Source organism: Mustela putorius, unplaced genomic scaffold (assembly GCF_011764305.1).
Source record: "Mustela putorius furo isolate JIRA1106 unplaced genomic scaffold, ASM1176430v1.1 tig00003972_pilon_pilon_pilon, whole genome shotgun sequence".
In the NCBI taxonomy this organism is placed as follows: domain Eukaryota; kingdom Metazoa; phylum Chordata; class Mammalia; order Carnivora; family Mustelidae; genus Mustela; species Mustela putorius.
In genome coordinates, this window is record NW_025422115.1 from 8,160,610 (window position 1) to 8,186,764 (window position 26,155).

The 26,155-nt window shown below is 41.0% G+C and overlaps 1 protein-coding gene across 4 annotated transcripts in view; it reads left to right on the forward strand.

Moving 5' to 3' along the window:
• The window catches only part of FAM189A1 (family with sequence similarity 189 member A1), a 486,040-nt gene that overhangs the window by 441,131 nt on the left and 18,754 nt on the right, over positions 1 to 26,155 (forward strand). For all 4 annotated transcript variants that reach the window (XM_004759869.3, XM_013060110.2, XM_045070539.1 and 1 more), the window contains one exon: positions 19,425 to 19,532. In XM_004759869.3, coding sequence (XP_004759926.3) covers positions 19,425 to 19,532 — 108 coding nt within the window. The remainder of the gene's footprint in view (positions 1 to 19,424; positions 19,533 to 26,155) is intronic.

Sequence of the window (26,155 nt, forward strand, 5' to 3'; positions counted from 1 at the left end):
TTTGAGGTATGCAAAGCCCCTCTCCTTTTCCAAAGATTTCTTGACAACACCTGTTTATTTTTTCTTTCATATAAATATACAGTTATGCTTTGTTTGACATTGTTTTAAAGCTAGAGGTTAATTAGAATCACAGTAAGTTTTAGAAATTCAGAATTTATAGGAAAAATACATGTTATAAAGGAATATATAGGAAAGATATATTTTATAAAACATATACATACTGTCAGAACTACATTTTATGTAAGCCTCTTAGTAACCACAAAGAAAATACCTATAGAAGTTAAAAGAAAAAGAGCGAGGAATCAAGACCTATCACTACAAAAATCAGAAGACTAGAATACAAAAGAAGACCATGTGAGAGAGAGAGAAAAGAACAAAGGCCTGTAAGACAAACAGAACACAGTTAACAAAATGGCATTAGTAAGTCTTTCCCTATCAATAATTACTTTAAATCTAAATGGACTAAATCCCCAATAAAAAGATAGAGAGTGACTGATTGGATAAAAAAATGAATATTCATCTCTGTGCTAGGCAAGAAACCCACTTTAGATTCAAGGACACACATAGGTTCAAAGTGAAGGGATGAAAAGGAATATTCCATGAAAATGAAAACCAAAGAAAGCAGGGGTGGCTATACTTATATCAGACAAGGTAGACTTTAAGTCAGAAACTGTTTATAGACAAGGGTTATTGATAAAAGTCAATTCAACAGGAAGATATAGCAGTTGTAAATATATATGCACTCAACATCACAGCATCTATGTATATAAATTAATGTTGACGTATTTGAAAGGAGAAATCAGCAAAACAATAATGGTAGACTTCAGTATGTCACTTTCAATAATGAAAGAACATCCAGACAGAAAATCAATAAAGAAGCAGTGGATTTGAATAAAATAGACCTAACAGACACATACAGAGCTTTTCGTTCATCAGCACAAGAACACACAGAACATTCTCCAGGAGATTACATGTTAGGGCACAAAACAAGTCTTAACAAACTTAGGAAGATTGAAATCCTTCCAAGTATCTTTTCTGACCATGATAAAAATGAAACTAGAAATCAGTAATGGCAGGGAAACAGGAAAATTCACAAATATGTGGAAACTAATATGCTCTTAAACAAACACTGGGTCAAGGAGAAAAATCCTAAAAGGAAATTTTGAAAAAATTAATACAATATACAAAGATACATGTATGTGCTTATGTACATACATGCACACACATAGGTAGAGAAACTTATTTTTTACCTGATTACCCTTTCTTGAATTTCAGGAACATTGAAGATTATTTTCTTGATCTTAAAATTTGATAGAATTGTAAGAAAATAATTAGTCTGCAAATTACAGTTATTTATATAGTTATCTAAGCAATTTATATCCACCAACTAGAAACTAAAAGCAGTTGTTTCAGAGGGCAGAGGAGCAGTTTTGAATTACCAAATAAGGCACAGTTCTGTACCATTGTGGAGAGTGTAAATCTCTTCATAAGTCCTTGCTCAAAGTTAAAAGTGCCATTGAACAAACAGCACATATTGTATGAGAAGCAAACCTGTCTTCTAGTAGCATTTGTGTTATTGATGGTGCCTGAGAGACCAGAGCAAGGCCAAAATTCACTTAAATTTGTAGGGATCCTAAGTAGAATGTTTGCATCTTGAAATAATAACTTTCACAGATTCCTCCATGAATCACTTACCTTCTCCATATGACAACCTAATTTTCGCTGTATTCAGTATATCACAGATATCAGTATATCACAGATCACAGTATTGAATACTGTGATCAGTATTCAAGCCAGCCACGAAGACCTCTGTCTGCAAGAACTACTTTCTATGGAGACAAATTAAATGGCCTGGGGTATGTTCCAGGATGTGCTCATCACTTGAGAAATTTTATGGAAAATAGAAGTCACAAATTTTAAACACACACACACACACACACAGACCATACTACCATCAAGAGTTCTTGTACAGAATCTTGCTTATCCTTTAATTTATTTGGGTGATGGTGAATTTTTCTCTGTGTGTGGTTGGAAATTTGGAAAGTCAACATATCATTTCCTTCCAGTCTGAATTTAAAATTCAGAAGAGAACAATGAAATATCCCCTACATTTTCAAACAAATGTTTACTAGTTGCTTATTTCGAATGAGGTATTCTACTATAGACAATAACAGAAGACTGGTTCTCTACTCTTGCTGTCCTCTCAAAATGATATTGGCAATACCAGGAACTGTGCAGGGTCTGAGATTTTTACCTGCTTTCAAGCTAACAAAGTGGCCTGTTAGAGTTTACTATTACTTCTGTGGTAGAAGACACAAGACCCCCTGGTTCAGGGGGTATTACTCATGGCAAAAGTATTGCCAGAGATTTATGTTGGTTTTTGTCAGTTCCCTCTGCTCCCCAAGTCTCTTGGAACAATGCTAATTGTCCATCACAGATGCCTGCACAATCAGTGGACCACATTATGGGAGAGAAACATTGAGCCTGGAGAATTTGCTGCATCTGTAATAAGCCTATGTTTTGTCTAGGAGCAATGCTACCTCTTTCCTCAAGGTTGCTTTTTGTAAACAAAACAGTGAGTAATGGGAGGGGTAAAGAGGAGTCAAGGTTTATCTTCTTAACCTGCCCAGCAGGAACTTACAGGCATGCTCAGGGCCTATGGCAGATTGCCTCTCCCAATATAGTTCTGCATTAAATGCCAGATAATAGTCCATGACCAGGGTCTAACATCACAGTGCAATAAAGAATATATGGTGCAGGCCACCCTGTGGGTTCAAAGGAGGAAATATTCCTTGGGATATCAGCTGTTGGAGAAGACACTGAAGGAAACGAGATTCACCGTGAACCTTGAAAGTGGAGTCACTTCTGGATCCAAGAGGCAAAGAAGCATAAGAAAGAATTATAATTAGAGGAGACTTTTAAATACTCCACTAGGTAGGGTCGATCAGAGAATGAGTGGTTGGGAAGCTGGGGTAAGTTACCCAGGAACGTGTGTGTTAATGAAGGCCTGAGTTGGACAGGCACTGGATTTGGGAGGGGAGGGACATGGAAAAGCCCTACAGAGGATGCTTCAGTTCAAGCTGGTGACATGAGAACAACCCGTCCAGAATTTTGAAGTCTTCATATAATTGCTTCATGTTCAAAGCAGAACAATCTAATTGGGAGTGTATCTTGTGTTTTAATGCTGGAGGTTCTAAGCTCTGGAAGTCAGCAATCTTGGACCTACCCACCTGGAACACAGAGCAGGATGTCCACAAGCATAGTTTGTTTTGTTATACTCCCCACTGCTTTCACCTGCCTTTTCTAACATCCTGTTTTTCTTTTTTTTTTTTTTAAAGATTTTATTTATTTATTTGACAGAGAGAGATCACAAGTAGACAGAGAGGCAGGCAGAGAGAGAGAGAGAGAGGGAAGCAGACTCTCTGCTGAGCAGAGAGCCCAGGACCCTGAGATCATGACCTGAGCCGAAGGCAGCGGCTTAACCCACTGAGCCACCCAGGCGCCCTAACATCCTGTTTTTCTACATTGGAGTCCCATTCCTGCCATGAAAGACTCATTAAGACAGACATCCTTGCATTGAGTAATTGATAAGTTTCAATAGGATAATTCTGATAAAGCCCTACACACATCCCTTAATTACAACACACAAAATTACTGTTGGCTATGGTCTCATCACTTAGTTTTTATGCTAAGAGACTTTCCTCACCTTCCACCATTACACTTTGACTGATAATGGTCTCCTATGGGATCTCTTTCTTTATGCAAAGAAAGAAAAAAACACGTAGGGGAAAAAAAAAAAAACTGGAATGAATGTAAGACAGTTCGTCCTCTGGACAACAGTAAATTTTATTAGCGTAAGTATCCCTGATGGCTGGCAGCAAAACTTAGCATCCACAGTGAAGACCTGCCTTGTTTTCACACTTGCCATTTTGAATGACCTTATAAAAATATTTTATAGAACATGGATTTCAGTACTTGCAGAAGATTCTCTGATAAAGCTGTCAAAGGGCAGAAGTAAAGGCATTATTTAAGCCAGAAAGAGAATTCCAAAGAAACACATAAGCATAATTTCAGGTGGTGTGCCATTATCTAGAAAAAAAAAAAAAGAAAAAGAAAGAAAGAAAAGCCAAGCATTTTAACAGCTGGAAGAAGGGGGAAAAAAGTCTTTGGTGTGTATTTCAAATGAATACACTCCATGAAACATAAAGCAGCACTTGCCTCATGAGGCATATTCAAAAAAAGTTGTGATCTGTGTTGTGTTTATTTTTTTCTGTGAGTAGTTTTATTTGGTTGCAAATGAAAGTATATACAAAATTAATGTTCTTTTCAGAAATGCATTTGTTTTAATGACAGTGGAATATATGGTCAATAAAGTTGAAATTTTTAGATTGAAGACAAAATTAAGGGTATTGATTATATTTTTGATTATGGTCCATTAAGAGATGTCCCTATATTGGTTCTAGTTTTGAATTGCCCCCTGAGAGATATCATACACACACACACACACACACACACACACACACATACACACACACATACATACACATACATATATATCTATATATATAGTTTCTGTGTACTATCTCGGGTTATTCTCTGATGTATCTTTAAGGTGAGAATTGTAATTTCATCCAAGAATGCCCTCTTCTCTAGGAAATCTAGAGCACCCTAATACTCTGCAGTCTGGTGGGGGAGAAGAAAATGAGTAAACCCAGGCCATCAGATATATCAGGGGCACCCACAGGGGAAGGAACATCTCGATTCTGTAGGGATGACACCTAGTCTGCATCTCCCATCCTGACCTCCATCATGAGCACTAGACCCACCTTTCCAAGTGGTCATGAACATCTCTGTGGGCAGGTCCCTGGCAACCAGCTTTACATGTCACAGACCACATTGGTTATTTGCCTGTGAAGACTGCTCCTTTCCCTCAGGCCCCTGGCACACTGCTGGCATCATGCTCCCACTTACAACTTATGCCTCAGAGTAATTTCCTTTCTTCTGCCTTATCCCCGTCTGTGCCCAACCAATGACCATGCTCTCCTGGTTTCAGCTTTCAAGTCATTCTCAGACTCCCAGTCACCATGCTTCCTTCATGTGCTCTGGTTTCAACCCTCTGTAGCAGTGGTGAGATGATCACCCCCATGCTGCCAGTCTCTCATTTCAACACATATTTACTGAGCACCTGTTAAATCCTGGCCTCTGTGCTTGGCCCTACAAAAGGTGTCTCTCAATCATTTGTGACAATAGGCTGCATTCTCTTTCCCAACATCAACACACATCTTCAGAGGTATCTCATCACTTAGAAAATAAAACCCAAGCTCCTTAGACTCTTTCCAGCCATATCTGTGCATGTGCTTTAACACCGCTGAGCTCCCATCCTGCTCCATCCTTAGTGGCTACAGGAGCAGAGAGGACACTTGAGATGACCACAGTAAAATTGCACAGATTACTTAAGCAGTTGTCTAAGCCCTGCTACAACCACTTAGGAAATGGAAACCAGAAAGTTACCAAGACGTTTTGGCCAAGATGGAATTATAGGAACTAGATTTAGATTCCCACTTGAAACAACTCCCCACTTTCCCAGCCAAAAGAAACCAAAATAGACAGAATATGAAGACATATCAGGCAACTAGGGACAATGATCCTGAGATATGGTCAACAAATGAGGTGAGCCCTATGGCAGCCCCAACTTATAGCTTCAAAAGCCTCCAGGTCACAGCACAGGGATGGAGAGCTCAGGAGGATCCCTACAGACTCCCAGAGTTGGGAACACAGAGCTAAGAGTCCTAGGGAGACTAAAACCTGGAGACTAGAGTTCCTAGGACTGAGTAATAGAAGGGAGGAACTCTGGGATCTTCAGAGGATCCCCCTGAAGTATTCAGCTAGATATCGATTAGCGCATGCATGGGAAGAAACTGTCTTAGAAAAGAACCACGGAAAAAGGTTTAGAAACGGTGTGTGATGCAGGTCTGAGAGTAGAACACGTGCCCATATTGTTCAGAGTGCCCAGAACACTCTTACTTCAGGAGTGGGGAATAATTAGCCATAGACTGAACCCTGCTCAGTTCTGCCTAACAAATCTTATAAACAAGACTCTTCTGTGTCTTCACATTGTCATTGAATGATTTAACCTTGAGGATGTATTTAAACACGCTATGTTAACTTTGTCCCCTATAATATTATCATAATCGTCTTCCTCTTTGCTGTTATGCAAGGAAACTTTGAGAACAAATGAACAGGGAAAGGGCTTGCAGAGACTTTGTGATCACAATAATTTACAGGAGATTGGGGAACCTTTTTAAAGGATGGTATAGATTAGAATATATGGGTTCCTCTATCTATGAGTAAATAGATCCTGGGGATCTCCCAGACAAGAAAGTCATCTGGACACATATCTAATGCATCTATGAAGCATTCAGTGAGGAAATACAGTGATATTTCCCATCTCTTCTTGAGGATTTGTCAACCCCTTGGTTAAATTATTAAAACTAGCCTATTTAATACCACTGTCTTTAGGTGAAAGATCCATTTTTCCTGATAGCTTTTTGAGTATGTACAATATTTTGTATATTTTTGCCTGAATAAGTTTGTATGACTAAGATTGAATTAGAGAACATATCGTTACAGGCATAACTTCTTTTATTATGCTTCATTTTATTGCACTTCTCAGATACTGTGTTTTTACAAATTGAAGGTTGTGGCAACCCTGCATCGAGCAAGTCTATTGGCATCATTTTCTCAGCAGCATTCACTCATTTCATGTCTCTGTTACATTTTGGCAATTCTCACAATACTTCGAACTTTCATTATTATTATATTTGTTATGGTGACCTATGAGCAGTTATCTCTGATATTACTATTATGATAGTTTCTGGGCATCACAAACCGTGCCCGTACATAAATGGTGAACTTAGTTGATAAATATATATATGTATTCTGACTGCTCCACTGACCAGCGATTTCCCGGCTCATTTTGACTAGAGATGATTAAGCTTAGTGAAAAGCTCATGTTGAAAGTTGAGATAGGCCAGAAACTAGGCCTCTTGCACCAGTTATCCAGTTTGTGAATACAAAGGAGAAGTTCCTGAAGGAAATGAAAAGTGCTACTCCAGTGAACACATGAATGATCAGAAAGCAAAACTTCCTTACTGCTGATATGGTGAATGTTCCAGAGGTCTGGATAGAGCAGACCAGCCACAACATTCCTTTAAGCAAAAAGCCTAATCCAGAGCCAGGCCCTAAATCTTTTCAGTTCTGCAAAGGTTGAGAGAGATGAGGAAGCTGCAGAAGGAAAGTCTGAAGCTAGCGGCAGCTGCTTCATGAGGTTTAAGGAAAGAGGCCGTCTCCATAACATCAAAGTACAAGGTGAAGCAGCAGGTGCTGATGGAGAAGCTACAGTCAGTCATCCAGAAGATCTAACTCAGATAATTAATGAACATGGTGATACTCAACAGTAGACTTTCAATATAGGCAAAACAGCCTCCTACTGGAAGGAGATGCCATCTGGGACCTCTATAGATAGAGAAAAAATGTTGGTGCCTGGCTTCAAAGATTCAGAAGACAGACTGACTCTGATACAGATGTACAATGAAATTAATGTTTTTTTAAAAATTTTTTATTTTTTATAAACATATATTTTTATCCCCAGGGGTACAAGTCTGTGAATCACCAGGTTTACACACTTCACAGCACTCACCAAAGCACATACCCTCCCCAATGTCCATAATCCCACCCCCTTTTCCCAACCCCCCTCCCCCCAGCAACCCTCAGTTTGTTTTGTGAGATTAAGAGTCACTTATGGTTTGTCTCCCTCCCACTTCCATGTTGTTTCATTGATTCTTCTTCTACCCACTTAAGCCCCCATGTTGCATCACCACTTCCTCATATCAGGGAGATCATATGATAGTTGTCTTTCTCCGCTTGACTTATTTCGCTAAGCATGATACGCTCTACTTCCATCCATGTTGTCGCAAATGACAAGATTTCATTTCTTTTGATGGCTGCATAGTATTCCATTGTGTATATATACCACATCTTCTTGATCCATTCATCTGTTGATGGACTTCTAGGATCTTTCCATAGTTCGGCTATTGTGGACATTGCTGCTATAAACATTCGGGTGCACGTGCCCCTTTGGATCACTACGTTTGTGTCTTTAGAGTAAATACCCAGTAGTGCAATTGCTGGGTCATAGGGCAGTTCTATTTTCAACATTTTGAGGAACCTCCAGGCTGTTTTCCAGAGTGGTTGCACCAGCTTTCATTCCCACCAACAGTGTAGGAGGGTTCCCCTTTCTCCGCATCCTCGCCAGCATCTGTCATTTCCTGACTTGTTGATTTTAGCCATTCTGACTGGTCTGAGGTGGTATCTCATTGTGGTTTTGATTTGTATTTCCCTGATGCCGAGTGATATGGACCACTTTTTCATGTGTCTGTTGGCCATCTGGATGTCTTCTTTGCAGAAATGTCTGTTCATGTCTTCTGCCCATTTCTTGATTGGATTATTTGTTCTTTGGGTGTTGAGTTTGCTAAGTTCTTTATAGATTCTGGACACTAGTCCTTTATCTGATATGTCGTTTGCAAATATCTTCTCCCATTCTGTCAGTTGTCTTTTGATTTTGTTAACTGTTTCCTTTGCTGTGCAAAAGCTTTTGATCTTGATGAAATCCCAATAGTTCATTTTTGCCCTTGCTTCCCTTGCCTTTGGCATTGTTCCTAGGAAGATGTTGCTGCAGCTGAGGTCGAAGAGGTTGCTGCCTGTGTTCTCCTCAAGGATTTTGATGGATTCCTTTTGCACATTGAGGTCCTTCATCCATTTTTAGTCTATTTTCGTGTGTGGTGTAAGGAAATGGTCCAATTTCATTTTCCTGCATGTGGCTGTCCAATTTTCCCAGCACCATTTATTGAAGAAGCTGTCTTTTTTCCATTGGACAGTCTTTCCTGCTTTGTCAAAGATTAGTTGACTGTAGAGTTGAGGGCCTATTTCTGGGCTCTCTATTTTGTTCCATTGATCTATGTGTCTGTTTTTGTGCCAGTACCATGCTGTCTTGATGATGACAGCTTTGTAATAGAGCTTGAAATCTGGAATTGTGATGCCACCAACTTTGGTTTTCCTTTTCAGTATCCCTTTAGTTATTCGAGGTCTTTTCTGGTTCCATATAAATTTTAGAATTATTTGTTCCATTTCTTTGAAAAAGATGGATGGTACTTTGATAGGAATTGCATTAAATGTGTAGATTGCTTTAGGTAGGATAGACATTTTCACAATATTGATTCTTCCAATCCAGGAGCATGGAACATTTTTCCATTTCTCTGTGTCTTCCTCAATTTCTTTCATGAGTACTTTATAGTTTTCTGAGTATAGATTCTGTGCCTCTTTGGTTAGGTTTATTCCTAGGTATCTTATGGTTTTGGGTGCAATTGTAAATGGGATTGACTCCTTAATTTCTCTTTCTTCTGTCTTGTTGTTGGTGTAGAGAAATGCAACTGATTTCTGTGCATTGATTTTATATCCTGACACTTTACTGAATTCCTGTATAAGTTCTAGCAGTTTTGGAGTGGAGTCTTTTGGGTTTTCCACATATAGTATCATATCATCTGCGAAGAGTGATAATTTGACTTCTTCTTTGCCGATTTGGATGCCTTTAATTTCCTTTTGTTGTCTGATTGCTGAGGCTAGGACCTCTAGTACTATGTTGAATAGCAGTGGTGATAATGGACATCCCTGCCATGTTCCTGACCTTAGCGGAAAAGCTTTCAGTTTTTCTCCATTGAGAATGATATTTGCGGTGGGTTTTTCATAGATGGCTTTGATGATATTGAGGTATGTGCCCTCTATCCCTACACTTGGAAGAGTTTTGATCAGGAAGGGATGCTGTACTTTGTCAAATGCTTTTTCAGCATCTATTGAGAGTATCATATGGTTCTTGTTCTTTCTTTTATTGATGTGTTGTATCACATTGACTGATTTGCGGATGTTGAACCAACCTTGCAGCCCTGGAATAAATCCCACTTGGTCGTGGTGAATAATCCTTTTAATGTACTGTTGAATCCTATTGGCTAGTATTTTGGTGAGAATTTTCGCATCTGTGTTCATCAAGGATATTGGTCTATAGCTCTCTTTTTTGATGGGATCCTTGTCTGGTTTTGGGATCAAGGTGATGCTGGCCTCATAAAATGAGTTTGGAAGTTTTCCTTCCATTTCTAATTTTTGGAACAGTTTCAGGGGAATAGGAATTAGTTCTTCTTTAAATGTTTGGTAGAATTCCCCTGGGAAGCCGTCTGGCCCTGGGCTTTTGTTTGTTTGGAGATTTTTAATGACTGTTTCAATCTCCTTACTGGTTATGGGTCTGTTCAGGCTTTCTGTTTCTTCCTGGTTCAGTTGTGGTAGTTTATATGTTTCTAGGAATGCATCCACTTCTTCCAGATTGTCAAATTTGTTGGCGTAGAGTTGCTCATAGTATGTTCTTATAATAGTTTGTATTTCTTTGGTGTTAGTTGTGATCTCTCCTCTTTCATTCATGATTTTATTTATTTGGGTCCTTTCTCTTTTCTTTTTGATAAGTCTGGCCAGGGGTTTATCAATTTTATTAATTCTTTCAAAGAACCAGCTCCTACTTTCGTTGATTTGTTCTATTGTTTTTTTGGTTTCTATTTCATTGATTTCTGCTCTGATCTTTATGATTTCTCTTCTCCTGCTGGGCTTAGGTTTTCTTTCTTGTTCTTTCTCCAGCTCCTTTAGGTGTAGGGTTAGGTTGTGTACCTGAGACCTTTCTTGTTTCTTGAGAAAGGCTTGTACCGCTATATATTTTCCTCTCAGGACTGCCTTTGTTGTGTCCCACAGATTTTGAACCGTTGCATTTTCATTATCATTTGTTTCCATGATTTTTTTCAATTCTTCTTTAATTTCCTGGTTGACCCATTCATTCTTTAGAAGGATGCTGTTTAGTCTCCATGTATTTGGGTTCTTTCCAAACTTCCTTTTGTGGTTGAGTTCTAGCTTTAGAGCATTGTGGTCTGAAAATATGCAGGGAATGATCCCAATCTTTTGATACCAGTTGAGTCCTGGTTTAGGACCGAGGATGTGATCTATTCTGGAGAATGTTCCATGTGCACTAGAGAAGAATGTGTATTCTGTTGCTTTGGGATGAAAAGTTCTGAATATATCTGTGATGTCCATCTGGTCCAGTGTGTCGTTTAAGGCCTTTATTTCCTTGCTGATCTTTTGCTTGAATGATCTGTCCATTTCAGTGAGGGGAGTGTTAAAGTCCCCTACTATTATTGTATTATTGTTTATGTGTTTCTTTGATTTTTTTTTAAATTTTTTATTTTTTTATAAACATATATTTTTATCCCCAGGGGTACCTGTCTGTGAATCACCAGGTTTACACACTTCACAGCACTCACCAAAGCACATACCGTCCCCAATGTCCTTAACCCCACCCCCTTCTCCCAAACCCCCTCTTTGATTTTGTTATTAATTGTTTTATATAGTTGGCTGCTCCCACGTTGGGGGCATAGATATTTAAAATTGTTAGATCTTCTTGTTTGGCAGACCCTTTAAGTATGATATAGTGACCTTCCTCATCTCTTATTATATAGTCTTGGCTTAAAATCTAATTGATCTGATATAAGGATTTCCACTCCTGCTTTCTTCTGATGTCCATTAGCATGGTAAATTCTTTTTCACCCCCTCACTTTAAATCTGGAGGTGTCTTCGGGCTTAAAATGAGTTTCTTGGAGGCAACATATAGATGGGTTTTGGTTTTTTATCCATTCTGATACCCTGTGTCTTTTGACAGGGGCATTTAGCTCTTTAACATTCAGGGTAACTATTGAGAGATATGAATTTAGTGCCATTGTATTGCCTGTAAGGTGACTGTTACTGTATATGGTCTCTGTTCCTTTCTGGTCTACCACTTGTCGGCTCTCTCTTCGCTGAGAGGACCTCTTTCAATATTTCCTGTAGAGCTGGTTTGGTGTTTGCAAATTCTTTCAGTTTTTGTTTGTCCTGGAAGCTTTTAATCTCTCCTTCTATTTTCAATGATAGCCTAGCTGGATATAGTATTCTTGGCTGCATGTTTTTCTCGTTTAGTGCTCTGACAATATCATGCCAGCTCTTTCTGGCCTGCCAGGTCTCTGTGGATAAGTCAGCTGCCAATATAATATTTTTACCATTGTATATTATAGACTTCTTTTCCCGGGCTGCTTTCAGGATTTTCTCTTTATCACTGAGACTTGTAAATTTTACTATTAGGTGATGGGGTGTGGGCCTATTCTTATTGATTTTGAGGGGCATTCTCTGAACCTCCTGAATTTTGATGCTCGTTCCCTTTGCCATATTGGAGAAATTCTCCCCAATAATTCTCTCCAGTATACCTTCTGCTCCCCTCTCTCTTTCTTCTTCTTCTGGAATCCCAATTATTCTAATGTTGTTTCGTCTTATGGTGTCACTTATCTCTTGAATTATCCCCTCGTGGTCCAGTAGCTGTTTGTCCCTCTTTTGCTCAGCTTCTTTATTCTCTGTCATTTGGTCTTCTATATCACTAATTCTTTCTTCTGCCTCATTTATCCTAGCAGTGAGAGCCTCCATTTTTGATTGCACCTCATTAATAGCTTTTTTGATTTCAACTTGGTTAGATTTTAGTTCTTTTATTTCTCCAGAAAGGGCTTTTATATCTCCCAAGAGGGTTTCTCTAATATCTTCCATGCCTTTTTCGAGCCCGGCTAGAACCTTGAGAATTGTCATTCTGAACTCTAGATCTGACATATTACCAATGTCTGTATTGATTAGGTCCCTAGCCTTCGGTACTGCCTCTTGTTCTTTTTTTTGTGGTGAATTTTTCCGTCTTGTCATTTTATCCAGATAAGAGTATATGAAGGAGCAAGTAAAATACTAAAAGGGTGGCAACAACCCCAGGAAAATATGCTTTAACCAAATCAGAAGAGATCCCAAATCGTGAGGGGGAAGAAAGGGAATAAAAAGAGGTTCAAAAAGGGAGAAAGAAAAAAAAGAAAAAAAGAAAAAAAAAAGAAAAGAATTTTCAAAAAAGAAAACGAATAAAGAAAAATATAAAAAAGAAAATATATATATATTAGATAAACTAGTTAAAAACATTAAAAAAGAAAAGGGTAAAAGTTAAAAAAAAATTTTACCAGAAGGCGAGAAAAAAAACAAAAGATGAAAAAGAAAAAAATTAAATTATCTGCAAGACTAAAAAAAATCACAGGGAGAAAGCCATGAGTTCCGTGCTTTGCTTTCTCCTCCTCTGGAATTCTGCTGCTCTCCTTGGTATTGAAACCGCACTCCTTGGTAGGTGAACTTGGTCTTGGCTGGATTTCTTGTTGATCTTCTGGGGGAGGGGCCTGGTGTAGTGATTCTCAAGTGTCTTTGCCCCATGTGGAATTGCACCGCCCTTACCAGGGGCCGGGGTGAGTAATCCGCTCAGGTTTGCTTTCAGGAGCTTTTGTTCCCTGAGCACTTTCCGTAGGGTTCTGGAGGACGGGAATACAAATGGCGGCCTCCTGGTCTCCGGCCTCTGCCTGACCTCCGGCCGCGCTCCGAGCTCACCGAGCCTGCGACCGGTTCAAGGTAACACCGAGCTGTGATCTTACTGTCAGCTCTGTCTCTGTAGCCAGCTTTCCTGTTCCAATACCCGCAAGCTCTGCGACACTCAGACACCCCCGATCCTTCTGTGACCCTGCGGGACCTGAGGCCACGGTGACCCCACGTGGGCTTTGCCCCGGTTTAGCCTCTGGAGCGATGTCCCTCAGTGGAACAGACTTTTAAAAGTCCTGATTTTGTGCTCCGTTGCTCCGCCGCTTGCCGGGAGCCGGCCCCTCCCCCCGGGGTCTATCTTTCCGTCGCTTTGCATTCACTTCTCCCCAGTCCTACCTTTCAGAAAGTGGTTGTTTTTCTGTTTCCAGAATTGCTGTTCTTCTCTTTGATCTGCCGATGGATTTGCAGGTGTTTGCAATCTTTAGATAAGCTATCTAGCTGATCTCCTGGTAGCTGAAGTAGTCTCAGCCTGCTACTTCTCCGCCATCTTCACTCCTCCCCCCCTGAAATTAATGTTTTTTGACTGTTAACACCACATCCATTCTGCAGCCTACAGGCCAAGGAGTAATTTTGCCTTTCAAGTCTTGTTTTTTAGAAATATATTTCCTGCAAATCAAAACCACAGTGAGGTACCACCCCACACCTGTCAGAAGGGTTAAGATCAGAAACACAAGAAGCAATAAGTGTTGGTGAGGATGTGGAGAAAAAGGAACCCTCTTGCACTTTTGGTAGGAATGGAAACAGGTACAGCCACTCTGGAAAACAGTATGGAGGTTCCTCATAAAGTTAAAAATAGAACTACCCTATGACCCAGCAATCACACTACTGGGTATTTAACCAAATAATACAAAAACACTAATTCAAATGGGTACACAATTCATTAGTGTAGCCCTATGTTTATAGCAACATTATTTACAGTAGCCAAATTATGGAGGCAGCCCAAGTGCCCATTGGTAGATGAATAGATAAAGAACATATGGTGTGTGTACATATGCAATGGAATATTACTCAGCCACTAAAAAATGAAATCTTTGCATTTGGAGTGACATGGATGGAGCTGAAGAGCGTAATGTTAAGCTAAAGAATCAATCAGAGAAAGGCAAATACCATATGATTTCACTCATATGTGGTACGTAAGAAACAAAGCAAATGACCAAAGAAAAAAGAGAGAGAGAAACCAAGAAACAGACTCTTAATTCTAGAGAACAAACTTATGGTTACCATAGGGGTGGTGGGTGGGAGGATGGGTGAAAGAGGTGATGGAGATTAAGGTGGACACTTGTCATGATGAGGACTAGGTGATGTATTGAATTTTTAATCACTATATTGTACGTCTGAAACTAATATCACTGTATGTTAATGATACTAGAATTACAATAAAAAATAAAGCATTTTTCAGAACAGTAAAAAAAAAAAAATTTCATAAGCTTCTATATAGCAGCTATAGACTATGATTCCTCCAATGGATCTGTGCAAAGTCAACTAAAAACCTTCTGTAAAGAATTCACCATTCTAGATACCATTAAGGACATCCATAATTCACAAGAAGAGATCAAAATATCAATACATACATCAATACAAACTGATTTAGCCCTCCTGGATGACTTTGAGGGGTTCAGATCTTCAGTGGTGGAGAAGTAATTGCAGATGTGGTAGAAACAGCCACAGAACTAGATTTGGAAGTGGAGCCTGAAGATGGGACTGGATTGCTTCCCTCTCATGGAAAAAAAAAAAAAAAAAACTTGAGTTAAGGAGGAGTTGATTTTTATGGATGAAGGAGTTGATTTTTATGGATGAATAAAGAAAGGATTTATTGAGATAGAATCTATTCCTGGAGAAGATGCTGTGAAGATTGGTGAAATGTTAACAAAAGATTTAGAATATACAGTGGAAAAAAGACAGTCTCTTTAATAAATGGTGCTGGGAAAACTGGGCAGCTATATGTAGAAGAATGAAACTTGACCATTCTCTTACACCGTACACAAAGATAAACTCAAAATGGATAAAAGACCTCAATGTGAGACAGGAATCCATCAGAATCCTAGAGGAGAACATAGACAGTAATCTCTTCAATATCAGCCACAGCAACTTCTTTCAAGATATGTCTCCAAAGGCAAAGGAAACAAAAGCAAAGATGAAGTTCTGGGACTTCATCAAAATCAAAAGCTTCTGCACAGCAAAGGAAACAGTCAAGAAAACAAAGAGGCAACGGATGGAATGGGAGAAGATATTTGCAAATGACAGTACAGACAAAAGGTTGATATCCAGGATCTTAATGAACTCCTCAAACTCAACACACACAAAACAGACAATCATATCAAAAAGTGGGCAGAAGATATGGACAGACACTTCTCCAATAAAGACATACAAATGGCTATCAGACATATGAAAAAATGTTCATCATCACTAGCCATCAGGGAGATTCAAATTAAAACTACATTGAGATATCACCTTACCCCAGTTAGAATGGCCAAAATTAGCAAGACAGGAAACAACATGTGTTGGAGAGGATGTGGAGAAAGGGGAACCCTCTTACACTGTTGGTGGGAATGCAAGTTGGTGCAGCCTCTTTGGAGAACAGTGTGGAGATTCCTCAAGAAATTAAAAATAGAACTTCCCTATGACCCTGCCATTGCACTCCTGGGTATTTACCCCAAAGATACAGATGTAGTGAAAAGAAGGGCCATCTGTGCCCCAGTGTTTATAGCAGCAATGGCCACGGTCGCCAAACTGTAGAAATAACCAAGATGCCCTTCAGTAAACGAATGGATAAGGAAAATGTGGTCCATATACACTATGGAGTATTATGCCTCCATCAGAAAGGACAAATACCCAACTTTTGTAGCAACATGGACGGGACTGGAAGAGATTATGCTGAGTGAAATCAGTCAAGCAGAGAGAGTCAATTATCATATGGTTTCACTTATTTGTGGAGCATAACAAATAGCATAGAGGACATGGGGAGTTAGAGAGGAGAAGGGAGTTGGGGGAAATTGGAAGGGGAGGTGAACCATGAGAGACTATGGACTCTGAAAAACAATCTGAGGGTTTTGAAGGGGCAGGGGGTGGGAGGTCGGGTACCAGGTGGTGGGTATTATAGAGGGCACGGATTGCATGGAGCACTGGGTGTGGTGCAAAAATAATGAATACTGTTATGCTGAAAATAAAAAATAAATTTTTAAAAAAAGGATTTAGAATAGTACATCAACTTAGCTGATGAAGCGGAAATGGAGTTTGAGAGGATTGATTGACTCCAATTTTGAAAGAAGTTCTTTGGATAAAATGCTATCAAACAGCATTACATGCTACAGAGAAATATTTCATGAAAGGAAGAATTAGTCAATGAAGCAAACTGGTTGTCTTATTTTAAGAAATTGCTTCAGCCCCCTCAGCTTTCAGCAACTGTTACCCTAATTAGTCAGCAGGCATCAACAGGGAGGAAAAACCCTCCACCAGTAAAATGATTACAACTTGCCGAAACCCCAGATGATATTTAGCACTTTTTAGCAATACAGTATTTTAAAATTAAGGTATGTACATTTTTTAGATATAATGCTTAAACATATATAAATGCACACTTAATAGACAACAGTATAGTGTAAACATAACTTCTATATACACCAGGAAACAAAAAAATGCATTTGATTCACTTTATTGCAATATTTGTTTTATTGCAATGATCTGGAACACAACCTCAGATATCTACAAGGTATTCCTGTATCATTTTTGTAAATCATGCTTATTTTTAGAGAACAGATTTCCTAAGGAGCAATGAATTGTACTTGGAGAGTTAAAACTCCACAAAATTCGACAAGACAAAGATAGCTATTCTCACCATCTCACTCATCTTCTTATTGATAAACTTGAAATTCTAGCTAGTGCTATAAGGCAAGAAAAAATTAAAAAGTATACAAATTGGAAAAGAGGAAATAGAATATTTGCATATGACCTCATTGTCTAGATAAATCCCAAGGTCACAAGATACCAGATAAATATATAAATATAAATCACATTTCTATATCTAGCAATGAACACGTCAAGATTAAAAGTAGAAACACAAAAATAAACCTCAACCTAACCCACACTTTATTCAAAAATTACTTCAGAATGAATCACACACTTAAATGTAAAATGTAAAACTATAAAAACTTTTTTAAAAAAATAAGAGAAAATCTTGACACCAAAAGCATGAGCCATAAAAACAAAAATTAGTAAGCTGGACCTAAGGTATATGAAACTTTTGTTTTGTGAAAACTTATGTGAAGAGGATTAAAAGCTACAGACTGGGAAAAATATTTGCAAACAACATACCTGACAAAAGACCAAGACCTAAGACACATAAAGGACTCTCAAAATTCATAAAAAACAAATGGTTCTGTTGGAAATGGGCAAATGATACAAATAGGCACTCCACCCAAGAGGATAGACAGATCAAATGAGCACACAAAAAGATATTCAGCAGCACTAGCCATTAGGAAACATTAAAAAATGATACTGGTATATCATTACACACCTATCAGAATGGCTAAAATAAAAATAGTGATACCAAATATGGGCAAGAGAGCAGAAAAACTGGATCATGCATACATTTCTGGTAGGAACATAAAATGGTTCAGTCACTCTGGAAAACAATGTGGCAGTTTCTTATAAAACCAAGCATTTAGTTACCCTATGACCTAGCAATTGTATTCTTGGACATTTTCCCCAGGGAAATAAAAACTTACATGAACACAAAGACCTGTACACAAACATTCATGGCAGCTTTATTTGTAATAGCCCCAAGCTGAAAACCACACAGATATTTCTCATCTGGTGCCTGATTAAGCAAACTGTGGTACATTCACCATGAAATACTGCTCAGCAATAAAAAGGAATGATCTGCTGACACATGCAACAGTGTGGGTGAATCTTGATGGAATTACTATGAGTAAAAAAAGCCAATTTTGAAAGGTTACATGCTATATGATTCCACTTGTGTACCATTCTTAAAAGGACAAAATTATAAAAATGGAGGCCAGGCTAATGGTTGATAGGGATTGGTAATGGGAGATGGAGCTGGAGCAGGGGAGAGAAGTACGTGTGTCTCTGAAAGGTCAACGTGGGGCAGGGATCCGCATGGTGACAGAAATGTTCTGTGTCTTGACTGCATCACCGTCAATCCTGGTTGTGATATTTCACTATGGTTTTTACAAGATGCTACCATGGAGGAACCTGGGCAAAGGGTCCACAGAGCTTCTCTGTATTATTTCTTACACCTGCTTGTGAATCTTCCATTACCTGAAGGCAAAAAGTTTAATTTAAAAACTTGGCGGTGTGCCTGGGTGGCTCAGCGGGTTGGGGCCTCTGCCTTTGGCTCAGGTCATGGTCTCAAGGTCATTGGGATCGAGCCCCGCATTGGGCTCTCCGCTTGGCAGGGCGCATGCTTCCTCCTCTCTCTCTCTGCCTGCTTCTCTGCCTACTTGTGATCTCTCTTTCTCTGTCAAATAAAAAAAAAATTTTTTTTAACTTGGCATTTTACTAGTTTTCAAGATTTTAAGTTACATTGTATAATTGATAACAATTGCCCCCTACTTAAATGTTGGTGAGTTCAAGATTTTCTTAGACAGTGAGTGTCTAATAATGACCAAAAGTGTGAAATACATCCTTCAGTATCTAAGAATAATTCAGTCAGCATTGTAGAAGGGTAAACAAATGTGTCTATATTACAGGCCAGTTTTGATTATTAAAACAAACTCCAAAAGAAAACCTCTGGGAAGTGGAAGGCAACTGGTCACACTCGTTCTGGACCTTGATGGAAAAGCTAAGGATCTGCCATCTGGGTTGTTGAGAGGAGACTGACATTCTGCTGCATTTTTCTCTCCCAGGATCTCCTCTTCAGCGTGTGTGCCCTCAATGTCCTCTCCACCATCGTGTGTGCGTTGGCCACGGCCATGTGCTGTATGCAGATGGTCTCTTCCGATGTCCTCCAGATGGTGAGTGGGCCCCTTCCTTCCCAAGCACACTCAAAATAGTGAGACTGACCCCCTTCTCCTCCAGCCTTTTTGAAACTAAAGGAGAGTGGACTCTTCTGGCTTCCAACCAGAAGCCCCAGGGATGACAGGCTCATGCTGTCCTCTGGAAGACCGAGGACCTGTACATTTGGTGCCATTAATGTATTTATCTTAGGCTTTGTTGGAACTTTGTGTTAACGGAGTCCAGCCACTGTCATACCTGTCTAGATGACCCCCGGTGTGTGCTCTTGAGTAATTTCAGAGACAGTCCTAGACAGCCCTAGACATCCTCTGGGTCCAGGACCTCCAGAGCAAGGTGCCTTCCTCCAGCTTTGGAAATCTCTTTTAATAAAAGGAAGTTGCTTTTAGAAAATGAGTCCTTTTCAAGTAAAAAAAAAAAAAAAGAAAGAAAGAAAGAAAGAAAGAAAAAAACCCTGCTCATCTGTGCTTTTTAGATTTGCTCATTAACCCTGAGCTCATAATCTAGTGGCAGAGTGACTGGTTGGCCATCATTTGCTCCCCTCCCCCCACCCAGCCAAAGCCTTACAGCTGAAGAACTGCCGCTCCCAAGGGAGAGAAATGAGACCAAGAGCAAGGGTCACACACTTATTAATACACGTCTATAAGTACATGCTTAATTAATAATGAAGGCTCTTCATTTATTCAATGTGAATAAAACACAGCCCACAGTTCTCAGTATGTTACCGCTAAAATCAGCACGATAAAGAAAAACTGATGGGAAGACATGGTTGTCTAAAGCTAAGGGTAGAAATCGTGTGTGTGTGTGTGTGTGTGTATCTCTGTCTCTCTCTCTCTTTGCTTCTTCGAGACCCGCCCTGCCTCCCCCTCAATGTTTTATGTGTCGCATGAATGAAAAAGCAAGCTGTTCTTGCAGTGGACTGTTTGATTTACTTTTTCTCATCTACCCCATGGCAATACATCAGTTCCTCAAGTTACAGGGCCAGAAAGACGTTAAAAATTCATTGGTTCTAATCACATGCAACGTCCGTCCCTTTGTCTCAGTGTATATCTACACAGCTGTCACAGCCGGGCCTGACCTTTCAGAGGGGTGGCAGTTTTCTGAAAGGGATTTAATTAAGCAGTTATTCAGCGGCAATGAACTTTTGGCCTCGCTCACCGAGGCCTCATGTTGGTGATTTTCTCCGGCCTGTTGTATAAAGAAAAAGTTAAGTACTGTGGGGTTCTACTCACCTCTGCAGATTTTACCGTTGATCTGTAAACATCATACCAATTTGACCAACCTAACAGAACCAAAGGGCTGTAAATATAAAAGTTTGCCTTCCCCAGTTTGAAGCATTAGAATGAAAATTACCAACTAAATCCGAAGGAGGCGTGCGGTAGCCGTTATGGTGTATGCAATTGTGATCACATTGATGTAGGCTCATGCTATCATTCCGCCATGTGGCTCGCCCGCGGGCCTGCCATCCTGGGCCTGGCGTCAGCCGTGTCTTCATCTGAGTCCCACCTATTTTGTGTATGAAGAAAGTGACTCTGGACATGTCACCGAACCCGCCTGAGCCTCGGTTTCCTCACCTCTCTGAGATGGACCGAATGGCATACCTGGTGAACATTCAAGAAGTGTGACCTAATTGACTATTAAATGCAGGGGGAATATTGGTTTGTTATTAGGAATGTCCTGGAGCCATGACTGTGAATGCCACGGTCCTTGATGTACTCTGTCGACTGTAAAATACCACAGGGAGGTAAGGTGTGGTCACCATGACAACAGCTGCCCTCAGAGCCCATGGTTGTTCCATGGCTGAGTATCTGTGGGTAACTTCGCTTCTAACCCCTGACATAGAAATCAGTTAAGTTCCTGCTGGCGAGTCTTTTTCCCTTTGTGACTAGGGCTGTGGGACCAGACAAGGCTCTACTCTCCTTGCAAGTCTCTGGCGGTGCTGCTGACCTGCAGTGTCTCGGGGGGTGAGGCAGCGGCATTAAAGGGAACTGGGGACATATGACCGTGGTGCTTTGTATGACCTGTGCATGACCTTAGGCTGCCTCTTCATCCCAGTTTCCTCAGCTCTATGCAAGACCCTTCAGGCTCTGCTGTCCTCAGTGGCCGCTGAGAGAGGAATCAGATAATCCATGTGTGTGGGCTTTGAAAAACCCTGGTGGCCCACCTGGAGAAGGTTGGCTTTTACCACATGGGTCAGAGGCTGGGCAAGGCTGGCTACACAGGCTGCACCCTGGAAGAAGGAGAAGTGAGGAGGCACAGGGACTCATGGTTCGCCCTGAGGGATGGAACCTGGAATCGAGTTATTCATGAGCATGCTTCAGCAGCTCTTTTTAACTTTTTAGAAAAGTCTTCTCCTTTTTTTTCAGCTTTATTCAGGTGTAATTGACTTTAATTTCCTTACTTTATTTCATTAGACTGTTGAATTAAAGAAGTAATATATGATCACTGAAACAAGTAAAATACAGAGATATATAAAGACAAAGTTAATAAGCTACTTTCTTCCTCCTCATTCTCCTAAGGAAACTTTGCAGCGAATCCTTCCATTTCTTTATTGATTTCTTAGTGTTTATATTAACATATACAAATAGTCTATTTTCCTTGTTCCTGATTCTTCCTTCTCTTCCTCCTTCTGCTATGTCTTCCTTTTTTTGTTTCTTAAAAATTTTATTTATCAGAGAGAGAGAGAGAGAAAGAGAAGCAGACTTCCTGCTGAGAGGGGAGCCCAATGCAGGGCTCGATCCCACAACCCTGAGATCAGGACCTGAGCTAAAAGCAAATGTTTAACCAACTGAACCAGCCAGGTACCCCATGTTATGCCTTCCTTTTAACCAAAGGGGATCATACCATTCATATCGCTCTGCAACTTGATTTTGTAACCTGAAATGATAAAGGACATCCCTCTAGGTCAATGTACACAACAATGTCTTCATGCCTATATTGAACGAGACTGTGCATGCAACGTTAATGAGCCATTTCTCTATGTGTGGATGCTTGTGTGGTTTCTCGGTTTTGATTTTGGTTTTGATAGTCCTGTGCAGATGGCACTACTGTAAGCTCCTTCTGCATACAGTTATAGCTCCCTTCGTCCACCTATGCTGAACCCACTGGCCGGAGAGCCATGGTTCTCCATCCCACATGTAAGATGTGCTGCCTGCTCCCCACAGCATAGCTACCCACCGGCAGCCTCTCTGGTTCACCCACATGCCATCTCTGCTCCCAGCAGTTGGGTCACAAGCTTTCTAAGTGTCAGTTGTAGCTGTCCCCAAAACGGTCTAAGCCAGTGGTATTTGGCTTATAAGTGCATATTGTACTATTATAGAAGCCAATGAAATATAAGTGTCAAAAAGGATCATTGTCTCTCTTATTTAAAAAATGAGTGCACTGGGTGTGGTGCATAAACAATGATTCTGTTACACTGAAAAGAAATAAATTAAAAAAAAAATGAGTGCTTTGGAAAGATTGAGTGAAAGAGGGTCCTAGATCAATTGCTCTCTATTTCAGTGTGGGTGGGACAGTCATGAGGGATTGAGATACAAAGTTTTAAAGATCTTGGAGGTGTCTGCACACACATTGTTTTACTAGTACTTTTAAGTTCCAGCTCTGCTCCCAAAACACAGAAACGGGAAGCAAGATAATTCATTTATGCACCAAAGACCATGGGGCACCCCAGACCTCAGAGTGACTCAGAGCAAGGACGTTAGCCTGGCATGGAGGGAACCCCTAATTCCTTCCTTGCTTCTGAGGGCCTGCGCGTTGGGATAATTAACCATTTTTGGAACTCATCATGAAGGCATGTATACATGAGATGAAAAGCTTTATGCCTAGCATCAGAATTTATAAAGCTAGAGCACTCTAATACGTTTTGGAAATAGTGATAAAGGCAAACTGATGATAAAATTCAGTTTATTGATACAGTTTAGCGGAGAAAGCTTTTACCTCCAAAGTACCTCTGATCTCACATTTTTAGTTTTATTTCTTGAGTGTAATCTCATTTTCTCCATTTCTCTATTCATCTCTTTTCCTCCCCATGAACTTTATTACCAGCCACTTTACCCTAAGGGACATCATATGCTATTACATGCATCTCCATTAGGCACTTGCTTGTGAACTTTATCTTTTGTTATTGTCATTTATGTTTTCAACACGAGTCGTGTGCCCTGTCAAGCAGAAGGCCTCCAGAAAGTGCAGACAGAGTGCCAAGACTTTCACAGGTGTGCTAACTGTGGGCTTGCCCATGGAGCTAGCAAAGGGTGCTGCGGTCAGGGACACCCCCAAGCCTGGAACTCCCAGAATCACTCAAGTTCACCAGCATCTTCACCTCTCCAGCTCACCCCAGTTCATTAGCGCCTCATGGAGGCTGGCCCTTCTTGGACCCATAGTGACCTTCCTTGAGGTCTGGGTTTACCGGAAACATCTCCATGTCTTCCTTTTTTTTTTGTTTTGTTTTGTTTTGTTTTGTTTTTAAAGATTTTATTTATCTGGTAGATGCTACTTATCTATCAGACTAGGACCAAAGGATGTCTGATTAATCAATCTTTCTTCCTTCCTTCTCTCCGTCCCCCTCCCTCCTTCTGTCCCTCCCTTTCCTCTTTCTTTCTCTCTTTCTCTCTCTCTGTCCTTTCTTTCTTTCTTCTAGATTTTATTTATTTATTTTCGGGGGGGGGGGGAGAAACACTTATCCAGACCTGTGCTGAGTGTAGAGCCTGATGCAGGACTGGATCTCACAATCCTGAGATCTTGACCTGAGTCAAAATCAAGAATGGATGCTTAACTGACTGAGCCACCCAGGCACTCCCTGATTTGTCTCAAAAAGCTAGTTACAACAGACAATCCTAACAGTGTAACGTGTAGATGCTGCAAACGTTGTGACTTTAAATATGCAGATGAACATTTGTCTACCAGGGTTTTGATCTGGGGCCAAGACCTTCTGTTTGATTGGGGATCTGAATATCAGTGTACCAAGTTATATTTCCTGTATAAACTTATGGAAAACAGCACCGTCTGTAATTTCCAGATTCCGTTCCTTTAAATTAGAGTGACACCTGCAAAGTGAGCAGAACGCAGAGTTCCCCCGGATGTTTTGACTCCTCTCTGCTCCCTTATGCCTGCCTTGCCAGGACCCGGCTTGGCAGCACTTTCTACTCAGCTGTGCTCCTTTGTCAAGTCTCCCCAAAGCATTCAACTTGGTTCTCATAGCACAAGCAAGATTTTCTGCCTGCATTCATAGTTCGTTATAGATTATGGTCGTAACTAACCTAGGCATTAGCTGCTGGGGAAGGCACCCCGTGCCCTGGATTGGCAGGGAACGTCCCTGGGGTGGTAGCAGGACCAGAGAGCAGCAATGTGTTTCTGGTGGGCATGACTCCGGTGTCTGGAGTGTGGAGACAAAGCCCAGCTCATCTAGTCGGTTGGCGACGCGAGGTCAATTAAGGAATATTAGCATATTTCTCCCAAGAGTCAGCAAGGGTAGAGGAAGAAAGCTGTGGCCCTGTATTTCTTAGTCCTTATGGGAAATCTCAGAGATGTGCGTGATCCATTCAGGAGCCATTCAGGAGTGTGGCGGGGAAGCCAGGAGAGTGTGCTCTGCTCCCCAGTGAACCAGAGAGGCCGCCTCTGCTCAGGAGTCTGGGGAGGGGTGTGAAAAGAGGCTGGCAGACCCGTCCTGGAGGCTGGAAGAGGAGAAGCTGCTCAGAACTCAGAGGACGTCCTGGAAATACCAGCCCCTTGTCCTGCCCTTCACTCCTCACTCCTCCCCCTCCCTGCATGGCAGGAGAGGGAGTTGTAGGGACTGCAGAGCAAATATCAGTGATACGGTCCTTTGTTGAAGCCACACCACACTGCCATCTGGGTCTGTGACAGAAATGGTGTTTCCCAGTGTGACCCTGTCAGGCCGGGTGAGGTCAAAGTAGGGGTTCGAGACTGGAAGAGGTCAGTAATGTGCTCATGGGCCGTCAGTGGTCAGGCAGGGCCACCCAAGGCCCACTGACCTCTTCACATCCCCTCTGAGACCCCAGAGTATGGACTGTTCTTATAGAACCAAATTTTAGGGTCTTCCTAAGTGGGCCTTGGGAAGCTGCTGTAGGCCCGTGTACCCCCAGCCCTCTTCCCTGGTTCCAACACGCCTGGAAGGACAGTAGCCCCTAAGTTGGGACTCCCTCTCCAGAGCAGACAGATGAGGAGGGACTTGTCTCCAGCAGGGTCTAAAATGCACACTCCTGGGGTGCCTGGGTGGCTCAGTGGGTTAAGCCTCTGCCTTCAGTTCAGGTCATGGTCTCAGGGTCCTGGGATCAAGCCCCGTGTCAGGCTCTCTGCTCAGCGGGGAGCCTGCTTCCCCCCCACCCCCCACCTGCCTCTCCACCTACCCTCAATCTCTCTCTCTAATAAAAAAAAAAATCTTTAAAAAAAATGCACACTCCTCTTTTGTGGATGACGAGTGCTGGGCAATAATAATGCTCACATCAGGTGTGGGAACACTTCAGTCGGGTACCAACACCACTCCACCATACATGGAACAAACAAAACATTTGCAGATGGCCCAGAACAGGGAGGACCACCTGGGGAAGAAGTGGTGATTCAGAGCCGGTTTTCCACCCACCACAGCCCAATGCAGGCTCAGTCTTTGAGC